Source organism: Blastomyces dermatitidis (genome assembly GCF_000003525.1).
Source record: "Blastomyces dermatitidis ER-3 genomic scaffold supercont1.2, whole genome shotgun sequence".
Taxonomy (NCBI): domain Eukaryota; kingdom Fungi; phylum Ascomycota; class Eurotiomycetes; order Onygenales; family Ajellomycetaceae; genus Blastomyces; species Blastomyces dermatitidis.
In genome coordinates, this window is record NW_025544775.1 from 2,047,217 (window position 1) to 2,059,803 (window position 12,587).

At 46.6% G+C, this 12,587-nt stretch overlaps 4 protein-coding genes across 4 annotated transcripts; 2 read left to right on the forward strand and 2 right to left on the reverse strand.

Moving 5' to 3' along the window:
- Positions 1-1,189: 1,189 nt before the first annotated feature.
- Positions 1,190-3,136, forward strand: BDCG_01578 (lipase). Its single transcript, XM_045417097.1, has one exon. The coding sequence runs from the start codon at positions 1,455-1,457 to the stop codon at positions 2,703-2,705; it is 1,251 nt and encodes a 416-aa protein (XP_045274003.1). The 5' UTR covers positions 1,190-1,454; the 3' UTR covers positions 2,706-3,136.
- Positions 2,801-6,847, reverse strand: BDCG_01579 (ribosomal DNA transcription factor Rrn3). Its single transcript, XM_045417098.1, has 2 exons — positions 5,245-6,847; positions 2,801-5,142 (listed from the first exon to the last, which is right to left on the reverse strand). Exons 1-2 carry the CDS (start codon positions 6,026-6,028, stop codon positions 3,632-3,634), a joined length of 2,295 nt encoding a protein of 764 aa, XP_045274004.1. The 5' UTR covers positions 6,029-6,847; the 3' UTR covers positions 2,801-3,631.
- Positions 6,848-7,262: 415 nt separating this feature from the next.
- Positions 7,263-11,887, reverse strand: BDCG_01580 (uncharacterized protein). The gene is made up of 2 exons (XM_045417099.1): positions 11,805-11,887; positions 7,263-11,688 (listed from the first exon to the last, which is right to left on the reverse strand). Exon 2 carries the CDS (start codon positions 9,976-9,978, stop codon positions 8,938-8,940), a length of 1,041 nt encoding a protein of 346 aa, XP_045274005.1. The 5' UTR covers positions 9,979-11,688; positions 11,805-11,887; the 3' UTR covers positions 7,263-8,937.
- On the forward strand, positions 11,139-11,874 carry BDCG_01581 (uncharacterized protein; the record flags this gene model as incomplete). The annotated part of the gene is made up of 1 exon (XM_045417100.1): positions 11,139-11,874. The coding sequence occupies one exon, from the start codon at positions 11,139-11,141 to the stop codon at positions 11,670-11,672; it is 534 nt and encodes a 177-aa protein (XP_045274006.1). The 3' UTR covers positions 11,673-11,874.
- Positions 11,888-12,587: the final 700 nt, after the last annotated feature.

Genomic DNA, 12,587 nt, shown 5'->3' on the forward strand with positions numbered 1-12,587 from the left:
AGTCTAGAGCTTTCTTTCTTTAGGTGAGTAAGCCAAACAACCCCGCTCGAATCCAAAAAGGCTCGAAAACAACTGGGCTTCAAATTTTGATTCTTCAGGGGCGACAAACCTTCTATTCTGCAGTAACTAACTTAACTCACTGGTCAGTATCTTTTTTGGAGAGGGAATCTTTTTCAAATGACCAGGAGAATCAGTTTTCGAAGATGCAGACTATGTATAATTGAAACCAGCATGAATCTGATGAGATTTGAAAAAGATGAGACTGATTCAGAAGATTATAACTGAAAAAATGCCGCTTAGTTTAAAAAAAACTGTAAGTAAATAAACAGTGAGAGTTTGTCAAAGTTCACTTGTTACATTTCTGTCTAACTATTCAAAATCTATAAAATCAAAAGAAAGAAATGACTATAAGACAATGAATAAATGAAAAATTAAAGAAATTAAAGAGTGTAGTGTGTATTAGTTACATATATAATAACTAAATGAATAAATAAAAACTGAAGAATATACATCTGTCAAGTAATGAGAAAGTTTTCATCTGATAAATGATCTCATTTAACACTGAAATTCTCAAGCTCATATAAAGAAAAAAGAAGTTTACAGAAAAATATATGATCAGAAGACTATCTCTCTTCTTGATCAAACTATTCACTGCATTCTTTCTGTAGTCACTGTAGAACATGAATTTCTAGAGATTTTCTTATATGTTGAATCACTTAAAGAAGCACATTCTCTTCAACAGCAGCTTTGATGCTTAATTTTTAGGTTGTGACTTGATACACCCACCTGCAGCTCTTTCACAGCTTCAGAGCTTCAAGCTATATGTTCATAAGTCAGAGTCACATAAGTCAGAGTCAGACTTCAAATGTATGTATCGCAGGTATGTAATGTATCATTCTGACCAAGACAGGCAGGTTGAGGAAACTGCATTATGTTGATATTCTTTGAGAAAAGTTGTTTGTATAACACCAGCTTGAATAGAAGCTCTGAGAGTCTGTACACTGATCATCATAATTCTTGTTCTTGTTTGTTCAAAAACCCCTTGACAGCAATCTTTAGCAAGCTTCTTGTTCAACTCACTCTTGATATAATCACATCACTTGTGCTTTGCATAGAGGCAATAGATGAGTAACTATCCCTCACAGGCATTGATCATCTTCTCAACAGCCTGGATGATAAGGAAATGGAACCCCCCCCCCCCCAGAGTTTAACCAACCAGCACGCCAAGCCACCAGGCCTAGGCTTATCCAACCTCCGACTTACGGCCGCAATAATGATGTAAGTACTCCGTATGTATGAAGCCCGTTGAATTCGCCAGCCCACCATGTCGAAAAACTTATATATCAAATCTCCCATCATCATGTTGCTATCTATACCTACAACATGAATCTAACTTTCACCCTGTAAGATATCTACGCTGCTAGGTAGACCCTCTCCCCTCTATCCCCGGAGCCATGACTCCACAAACGTCGACGAAAGGCCAAAATGAGCAACCGTTACGTCGCAAACCGCATAACCGCCTAGCGCTGCGCATCGAAGCCGTTATCCTTCGATTCCTCATGAAAATCGGCATGGTCTTACACGGCTACCCATTCCCCAGACCCCCGTTACCACATTTCACCCGAATTATTCAGCCCTCTCCCTCCTCACCATCCTCCAGAGGCAACCTAGAATCCCCTGCCCTATCCCCTCTATCCTCCACCTCCTCTCGATTACGAAATATAAGCCTCCATTTTTACACTCCGTCCAACTACCAAACAAACTCCCCCGGCGGCAGAAGGTGGCCAGTTATCGTCAACTTCCACGGCGGGGGGTTCACGATTGGATGTGCAACGGACGACTGCCGCTGGGCGCGCATCGCCGTGGAGTCCACCCAGGCCGTGTTCGTGAGCGTAGACTACCGACTAGCCCCCGAACACCCCTTCCCAGCTGCTGTGGACGATGGCGTTGATGCGCTGCTCTACCTCGAAGCCAACGCGCAGGCGTTCTCGCTCGATATGTCTCGCGTGAGCGTGACGGGGTTTTCAGCGGGCGGGAATCTGGCCGTCACCGTCCCGCTGCGTTTACGTCACCGCATCATGATGCAACAGCAGCAGCAGGAGCAGCAGGAGCAGCAGGGGCATCCGGAGCATCAGTGCGTTCCAGACAACGACAATAATAGCGACGACGACATCGGGCACGTAGATTCAAACCAACACCTCCTCCCCAGAAACCCCACCCAACCCCACCACCAGTCAACCCGTCTCCCCCAAATCCAACTCCTTAGCATCTTCTCCTGGTACCCCATCCTCGACTTCGTAATAACCCGCAAAGTCCGCAGCAGCCGCTCCAGGAACCCAGACAAATGCCTCCCAAACTTCCTCACAACCCTCTTCGACGAGTCCTACCTGCCCGACCTGACCGACCGCGCCTCGCCCTTCGCCTCACCCATCCACGCCTCCGATGACATGCTGCACCAAGGCTTGCCGTCTAACATATTCATGTACATGTGCGAGTGGGACATGCTGCTCGAGGAAGGGCAGGAGTTTGCGCAGCGGCTGGAAGGGATGGGGAAGAAGGTGCGGTCGATGATGGTGGCCAGCCAGCCGCATGCGTGGGATAAGAGTGCGAATCCGCTGAGGGATCAGGGGGCTGTGGATGTTTTGTATAGACAGGCGTGTTATGAGATGGGGGCTATTTTTGAGAGGGGGCCCGCGGGGAGATGAGGTTGAATCTTTGTAGATTTTCTTTTTTGGAATAGGGGTTTGGGTTGTTTCTTTGGTTGTGCGGTGTATACTATTTACTACACTATAGATGGGGCTTTTCTTTGACTCCTTTACTTCATTCTCGGTTTTCTTACTCTTTCCCTGGCGACCTGGGTACCCTTAATTGTTTCTCCTTTTCAGTCCGACTGGCCTAGGAGATTAGGAATAACTTGTTTGGGGATTGAAACGAAAATGAGAGGGGAGATGCAGAGAGGGAGGGATTTTGAGCCTAGGTTGGGTTCGTTCGTTTGATTAATTATTTTACCCGTTGCGTATGTATGTATATTATGTACAGTATGTTTAGTTTGAGATAGCAGGAGTTGACAGTTGATAAATGGTAAAAAATAATATATTAAATCATATTCTTTGAAAAAAAGAAGGTATAACTTGCGATTCTTTTTGTAAAAGTTCATAAAGAGGTGCATTCATCTGTTCCCAGCCAGGCTATTTGCTCATGATGCCATGATGCCATGACTTAAAAGGACATAAACCAATGAAAAGGGGACTGTTCCCCTCCCACAAAAGATAAATAAAAGAGAAATGGATAACACAAGGCCAATGAGACTGGAATAGATGTTTGAGTAAACAAGAAATATCGCGGGAAAAAAAAAAAAAACAAAAAGAGTCGCTAAAATACAGAGGGAAATAGGGTTAAAAAGAGGCTGTAAATAAATCCAGAGAGGATAAAGCAGAAAAAAAAAATTAATAATAATAAACAAACCCAACCAAAGCAAGCAAAACCTTCCTAGAAATGTCCAATGCGTGCCATGTCGTCTTTCATATTTTTGCCTCCATTATAAAGTAATGCAAGGTTTCAATCAACCCCTCCCTCTTTACATCAAAGGGCGGAAGAGAATCATAACATAAAATCAGCCAATAAAATAATTTCAATCTTCATCCGTCCCCGTCCCCGTCCCCCCCTCCTCCTCACTATCCGCCCCTTCATCCCCCGTAAAACTCGCATCCGACGTCTCATCATCATCAAACTCATCCTCATCCTCCCGATCATCCACCCCAGGAATCCCCCTCCACTCCAAATAATCACCGACAACCCACCGCCGGCTCCTGGGCAGATGATACGGGTCGAACGGGAAATACGCATCGAGCTGCGGGCCCATGTCGTCATCCGCTTTGGTCTCGCGCTCCACGTGGCCGAAGCGCGACTCCATCGCCAGCGCCGTCAGGCTGCGGAACGAGGAGATGCGGACCCGCTTGTTCGTCTCGATGAGGGAGTAGAGGTACATGAAGCCGAGGTGGTGGGTTAGGCGGGCGAACTCGGAGACGATGGCGGGCGAGCAGATTTTGAGGGGGTTGAGTTTCGAGTTGATGGCCGGGTGGAGGACGTCTTTGATCTGCGGCGGGAAGCGGGCGTCGTCGAGGTCGAGGTTGTCTAGCCAGTCTGAGGAGGCTGGGGTGATGGTGATGTCGGCTTCTAGCGCGGCGGTGGTGAGGTCGCGCCAGCGGAAGCAGAAGATGTAGAGGAGGGCTTGGGCGGTGGAGTAGAAAGGGCCGTAGCGTTTCAGGTCGGGCCCTCGGCAGGTGGGTTCGTATTCGTTCTGGAGGTTTTTGAGATGTGTGCCGAGCAGGTCGAAGACGTCGCGGACGACTTCGCTGGAGACGTGGGCGCCTCGGGCGACGAAACTGGCGAGATATGCGGCAGCATATTGGCGGATGATGGTTGGTTGGGATTTGGAGAAGATGATCTGCACGCAGGTGGTGGCGAAGCGGTCGATGAAGATTGGAGAGGATTGCGAATAGTGGAATAGAAGGAATTGGGTGTGGCGGGAGCGGTAGGTGGGGAGGATTATGGTTTGGAAGTGTGAAAGGAGGAGGTCGTTGGCAGTCTCTTTTTCGTCGACTGTGCCATAGTTGAAAGGTACGGAGTAGTATTCAAATAGAATGTCGATCATGAAGTCGATCTTTTGCTTCGTGTCTACTCGTTGTTTGGCGCGTTGAGCTTCGATATCGCTTAGATCGTCGTCCTCACTGGCAATCGTCTCCGTATCCGAATCCTCATCGTCGTATTCATCGCCTAATGCTATTGCTTCCGGCGAAGACATTGCGATGGGGTTGTCATCATCAATATCCTCATCTGCATCCTCCAAATCCACCTGGAACTGTACATCAATCTTCACGAGCTTTTCCGTGACGAGAGCAAGGATATCCGAACGTAGTTCGGGGGCGTAGTCAATGATTTTGATGATATTCCGCGTATACACGATATGCGCCTTCGCGGTGTCCGTATCATAGGGGAAGCTGGACGCAATCAGAGGCGACAAAGCACCGCTACCGGCGGGGATAAGCTGAATGATATATCTAATGGCCATGTGAACTCTAGCGTAGATCTCCGACGGGTACACAACGGGATATCCGGGCAGCTTTCCAACACGAGGACCAACTAAAAATACAAAATAGTTTCTAGTTAGCCACGCCATTATTATTATTTCCAGCCAGGGAAAAAAAAAAAAAAAAAAAAAAAAAAGGAAGATGATCCACTCACCCTGCCTCAACCCATGCACCAAAACCCTCAGCACAGAATTCAAGTACGTCCCCCTAGCCGCCGCCAACGTGCCCAAAAACCTCACAAAGAGCTTAACGTAACCCTCGTCTCTCCCAAGCCACTCGCTCCCCAACACCGCATGCACAAGCCCACTACAGCTCCCATCCAGCGCCGACACGTTCGAAAACAGACCCAGCAAGTGATTCCTCAACGACGTCGGAGACGGCAGGTCATACACAGGCGACCCATCATCCTCCAGCTCCTTGGGATCCGCCGTAAATATCTCCTTGACGCGGTCATACGCCTCGCTGTCGCCCATCAAATGGCGCTGGATGGCTCGACGGACCTCCTCGCGCACCATCGCTGTGCCTTTCTCCGCAGCGGCAGCGGCAGCACCAGCTCCAGCTCCAGGATTATTACTACCAATACCGCGCTGCTCCGCCTCTTCATCCCGCCGCTGCTGTCGGTGATTCGTATTCGGCATATCCATCTCAAACGTGACGCGCGCCCGTTTCTTCGCGGGGGAAGAAGGGATTGTCACAGGACTGGTGCCGCCCTGCTCCTCGTCGTCCAGATCATCAGATGAAATCCCCAAGTCCGAAATGCTGCCCGACGACATATCCATCTCGACCCTCTTGCGCTTTTGGCCAATTGTGCTCGTAGCGGGTATGGACGTAGAGGTTTTGAGGATAGACTTTGAAGGTTTCAGCTTCGACGAAGGGGTTGGCATTGCTCTTGGGTTCACCGCAGTCGGAGCAAGGAGGACGGGAACTGCAGAGACCATTTCAGTGGGCTATTTTTTTCTCCTCTCCTGTCTCCTGTTGGTTGCTGGTCTTTGTGCGTGTCGCTATGATGCCTATAGCTAGGCGGGGAGTTGGTATGATTGATCTTGCCCAGAGTAGCGGTTTCGCCGTTAAATAGGGATGGAAATGAACCGCGGTGAAAAATAAGTAGGGATGCAAGCCGTCTATTTAACAACTCGCAACCGGACGGACACAACACACACCCCCCTCCACCTCCAGTGATGGAGATCAGAATTTGAAGTCCAATGTATATCAAAAGGCTGGGATAGGAGTGAATGTGTGACAGACGAGAGCAACAATTAGCTGCAGGCAGAAAAAAAAAAAAAAAAAAAAAAAAAAAAAACCAAACGCCCCGCTCTTCCGAAGTGTCCTTGTTCCTCGTTCCTTTCCTTTTCCCGATTTAATATGATTTTTATATTTTGTACACAAAAGATTTAATTTATTTATTCTGCCTCCTTTTCCTGGGATTCGCGAATATCCAGAGATGTCGAGAAGACCCGTGGGAGGAGAGAGTAGAGGAGGAGCTTTACTTGAGAAATGGCAATAAGCAAATCATATTATTTTCGTTTTATTCCCCCTCCAGTTCCGATGGTTAGATAGTGAAGTGTATGTGACATGAAGAGATGAGGGATTGAGAAATCCAGCTAAAAAATAAAAGATGAAAAATGAAAAAAAATAAAAAAATAAAAAATAAATGGACAGGAATAGGAGGGGAGGGAGGGTTTATCTCTTCGTCGCCGGTGTTTGGTGGGCTTCCACTTCGTTTGGAGGTTTGGTCGTGGCAACCAAAGAAATATTTTTTTTTCTTTTTTTTTCTTTTTTTTGGCAGTAAATTAGTTTTACGTTAACCCACATTCGCAAAGGCGGTGAGAAGCTTTTCTAACCTCTTGTTGATTCATTCCCCCTGATATTTCACATTTTAACAGCGGGGGATGCTTTCTTCAGCCATCATTTGAGACAGATGCTAATATCTTTTTTTTTTCCCTTCTCTATACTAACTATTCATCATCTCTATCTCTTCTACAGAGTACTTTTTGCTGCATTTCTTTTCCTTCTTTTCCTTCTTTTCCCGGGCGGGCGGGGCTCAGTGCCATATAACCACGTGACTTGGAAACCCTATGCCAAGCCAAGATTCTTATCTCCGGGTTGGTTGGGCAGGACTCAACGCCTTACCGGATCGGGTTAGTATAATTGATTTGTGGTCGGTCTCATTTTTTTTTTTTTTTTTTTTTTGTCGCGAAACGAATCATTTAATATTATTAATATTCCATTCCAGGTTCCAGGAAGAATAGAATATTTAATAATAGACAGAAAAGAAAACTCGTCCGTAACTCTCCCATCTTTTTTTCCTGCTGCCTATCCCTCACACAACGAACCACAACGAACGCAAGGCAATTTCCCCCCTCCCTCCAGCCAAGACCAAACTATGATGTGAAAATCAAGAAGAAACAATATCAATTGCCCTTCTCTAGATCTGAGGGGGATGCACTCCATGCTGTACTGTACTGATATGGCGCATGAAAAGCAAGATAACATACACACACACGCACACGCACACATATATATATATATATGAACATTGACATTATCGCTGATAAATAATAACATGGTTCCTCCATTTCTGCCGCCGTGTAACAACAACACAAACACACAACACAACAGAAAACAAAAAAAACCCAGCGCCCCAAGCCTCCTTTTAAACTGCCACGAAGTACTCCGTAGTCATTATTATTAAAATCCCCGCGAATTACTCCGGACACAAAAAAAGTGTCGTCGGAATCAGACTGGAGAATCAATGTCGCGAGCTCCCTTGCTGGCCCTGAAATCAAGACAAGACTGAGATTGACTGAAACTTCAACAACATGAAACGGGTTGGATTTAACTAGTTATATAACCTAACCTAACCTAACTAACCACATTTTATACCTTGATTTTGACAAACCTCCTGTGGAGTTTAGCGAAAGTAAGTCACATAGAGAGGTGAATAAGAACAGGATTCTGTTTCTTTTTTTTTTTTTTTTTTTCTCATATCAAATGTTCACACAAAACAAGGTTTTATTTTTAATTGATTTGCGAATTTTTGTATGTGTGTAGATCATCAGGGAGCTGCTAGCTAGCTGAGCTAGCTAGTTAATAAGATAACCATATTTTCTGATTCCTCTTCTCAGAATCAACGGTCCGGCCCCCGGCCTGCTTTGAAGCAATTTTGTTCCAGGAAACTTGAAATAGAAATAATAAAAAAGGAGTCCCCACCCACCCACCCATAACCATACGCAGTACATACATAACCTTTCAAATCTGATGAGCCAAAGAACAAGGTTCAATACATGAGCAGATTAAACAAGGAATAAGGAGGGGGAAAAGAGGGAGTCGAAAACGGAGTGAAAAGCGGGGTGGTAAGTTTTTTGTGAGAACTATGCTTATACCATCATGGGGAGGTCAAAAAGTAAAACGTAGCTACCTATATTTGCAATTTGAGATACATGGGAGAAGATAAGAAAGAAGAAATGGTAAAACAAGATATATTGAAGCGACGATTTGGGGGGATATAATGTAAATATTTCACATGCGTGTCAATAGCCCGGTCAATTGATCGGTCAATTGATCGGTCAAATGGAATCAGATCAAGATACATAGATAAGTAGGTTAGATAAAATAAAAAGCCAGCTGGTTTAAAAACGAAGGGCAACCAGATGACGGGGGAGAAGGAGGATGGGATGGGCGGAAAACGCTCGGCAAGAGAAATATGGCAGAACACAGTCAACAACAGAAAAAAGAAAAAAAGAAAAAGAAAAGAAAAAACGTCCATCAAGCGGTCAATCATAAGCAGAAGAGGAAATGAAAGCAGCATATTCCTCCTCTAGAAAAAAAAATTTCTCTTCGTGTGTTCCTATATCCACGCATTCCCGCGAACCAGTCTCTCACTATCACCACCATATCCCTTCCCACCACTGCTATACCCAACCACATCATCAAAAGTACTCCGATACAGCCCTTCAATCTCCATGATATAGTCCTCCACCGCAAATTTATACAATCCCTTCTGCACCAGCGTCTGCTCCTCCTCCACAATCACAGCGTTCCGCACTGTAGCAAATTCCTCTGCGACCTCATTGACCTGCTCCAGCTCCTTGCCGAAAGGGTGTGGTTGTTGAGTGGTGGAGATGGAGTTGGGTGCGGAGTCTTCGGGGACCTGGTGGAGTCGTTCTTGGCTGAGGCGGGAGGAGCGGGTACTGCTTTGGGTGCTGTGGCTGCGACTGAGAGAGTGGGAGTGGGAGTTCGATACGGACTGGGAGTGGGTGAGGGAGGTGGTTGAGTCTTTAGATATTGATCTCTGGCGAGCTAATTCCTGATGAGATTTTTTTGTATGCGATAGTGATCGATGGGGGAGCTTTGGGGTTTGGGAGATGGAAGAGGAGGTTGAGGAGCGGGTGTAGTGGTGTGTTGAGTTGGAACGCTTGGGAGAGTCGAAGAAACCAGAGAGATGATTCGGTTCTGGTGTGATGGGTGAAGCTTCTTCGGTCGACAGGTCTGGAGAGGTGATTGGGGTGCCGGAGCGTTGCGAAGGCGAGGGAATAGAAGACGAGGATGAAGATGCAGAAGATGGGTTTGTAATATCTGAGTCCGAACCGGAGCGGAAGGAGGAGGACGACGAATTGGCTTGTGATGCGGAGGATTTTTTTAATTCTGGCGATGGCTGGGATTTATTGATTTTAGATTTAGCTTTGGGGAGATCAGGGGCATTGTATGCGAGGAGGTTTGTGGTTGACAACAATCGCACTGGCAAAGAGATATCCTTTCGTTTGATTGTTCCCGCAGCGAATTTCTGTTGGCCTTCGCGATATGGCATGGGTGCGGAAACAACGACTGGCTTCTGCTGGCGCTTGGTAAACGCTCTGCTCAGTGAGCTGGACATAGTGGAGGTCGCCATGAGCAACTTCTCTGATCTGTTAAAAGACAAATCGGGGCCTATTTTGAGGAGTTCGGTGGTTTTGGTGGATGTAATTGTATGTCGCAGTGAGAACGACAAACCACCTATGCGATGGGAGGGTTTGCGCTTCCCTTTTTAGATGTCAGGAGTTATCGATCCCCCACACACGCCGGTGGACGTAACCGTCGGATAAAAAGAAGGATAAATGTAAACCGAAACAACAAATACAAGTAGAAAAGAACTGAAAAACTAAAAAATCAAGGGGTATATAAGCCCCAAACCACGACGCAAGCGGGTTTCGGGTTTCGGGTTTGGCAAAAAAAAAAAATAACTAAGAAGTCGATTGATCCACGAGGCGCTATATGTTTCCTGGAAATGGGGTACACTAGGTACTTGTGTGTATTTTGCCGGAAGAGGCAGAAGAGCGTAGTCCAGCTGCTGGTTTGAAAGGAGGGATAGTTGGGTCAATGTAAAGAGCTGAAAGCAACAGCGGCGCAGAGAGTTGGAAGAGATATGAATCAAAGAATAATGAATGGAAAGGGGGGGGGGAGGAGGAGGAGGAGGGTTGATGCTCTGCAAGTTTTGTTGGTTTTGGCTGATGCACGAGGAAGAAGCGCGCAGTTGGCCAAAGAAGGGAGGGGGAGAAGGGGGAAAGAGGTGGGTAGAAAAAGGAGTGGGCGACAACCAGGACGCACGACGACCAGAGAAAGAAGGAATGTGAGAAGAAGAAGCGAAGATAAGGAGAGTGAAGTCAAATATTCCACAAAATGTACAGCATGAGAAGAGTAAGAGAGTGTGGATATGAGAGAGAGGACAGAAAATGACGACGAAGGAAGGTGATTATTGAAGAAACGACAGATAGAAGGAGGAGGAGGAGGAGGAGGAGGAGGAAGCGCACCACTTGCTGCTGAAACCCAGGAGTAGAGTAGAGTAGTAGTGTAGTAGTGCTGGCCCGTGGGAATGAGTGGGAGGGAGCGAAAGGGGTTTGGGTTTGACTGAGTTAGTTACGGGCGACAGCGACAAGGCGTGGATCTGGCATGGATCATCTGGCTACTACTAACTTGCGTTGACTCGTTGCTGATGGGCGCGCGCGGGGTTAGCACTTATTAGATTCTGGGCGCGCCGCTATCCCACACAGGAGTGAAGCATATCACTGACATATGCCAGTCGAAAGTCGAAACTCCCCAAAGGTTCAAATCAAACATTATCCTCACCATGGAACCTCTTGGCCTCTTGGCAGGGCAGCAACCATTCCATCGCAGCCTACCAGCCAAATGCCAGCAGCCAATGCCAGCTCTCAGTTCTGGGTAGTGGGACCCGCTAAGATAACCGCCCCCTGGCAACCACAGCGTCAAGGGTCAACCGTCAACCGTCAACCGTCAACCGTGTTTCCTCGACGACTCCGCTCGCTGACTCCTCTTGATTCCTTCCTCCCTCTCTTCTGCAACCGGTCACGTCCACCAGTCAAACCAGTCAAACCAGTCAAACCAGCCAAACCACTCGCAGAAGAGAAGCAACCCCTCCGCTGCAAAAATGCTTCCCGGCCCCTGGGCGGCCCCCGCCATCCTCGCCCCCATTGGACGTTGGCCCTTGTCGCTGTTGTGACTTTTGTCAGGCGCCAGCAATCATGCACAACTTTTCGCGACTTGGGCAAACTCTGCGGAGTTTCAAAAATGCGCCAACGCCTGTGTTGATTGGCCTTGGACGGTTCTAGTTGAACGTGGTTAGAAAAATGCTGAACATGGACAGAAAAGGAAAATCAAAAATTCTAGTCATGTCACTCTAAAATACATAACATAGTACACACTACAATATTCAATACGCACTGGTATATAGTGAGGATGAGAATTACAGAGTAGTTGCTCTCCAGAAGGATAGTGTAGTACACTGAAAAACACTTCTAATTTTTAAAATATTTATTAGAATGTGTATTTTAGATAGAGTTGACTGGCTAGATACCATACCATACCCCTGGACCAACGGGCCTGGCGTGGAGGTTTAATTCCTTGTGCCTGACCACTGACACCATATTCAAACTTTCGTCCCGCCCTTGGCTCGCTTCTTATTACTCTGCCATCCGTACTCCATCCATACTCCGTTGCTCCGTTCCTCCGTAGTTAACGCAAGGGGGCAGGAATGTGTCCGAGCGGTCTTTGCAGCTATGCTATGGCGCTTTTTATTAGTATTAATTAACTATTTATGCTCGATGTTCTGCATCTTCGAGCACGAAAAACAAAACCACAAAAAATAAAACAAACCCTTTTTTTTCTTTTTTTCTTTTTTTCTTTAGGCTCGCTCCCGACCAAAAAAGGAAAAAAGAAAGAAAAAGAGCCACTCAAAAGCCTTTCCACGAATTCAGGCAAAAACGCCTCAACCTAGGTGTCGATCTGCCACGTTGGAAAACAAGCTGGCAGAAAGTCTTATTATCATTATTTTCAAACTCTCCCCACTCCACTCCACTCCACTCTTTTGCCTTTCCTTGAGAGCACTTTCTGCGAGCCTGCGTTGGCCGAGAATTCCTTTCTCCTTTTCGCTCCGAGAAATATCTCTTGTTTGCTGACCTGGTCCAGTCAGCTTTCTTCTGCAGGACGGTAATCTGACTTCCGAAT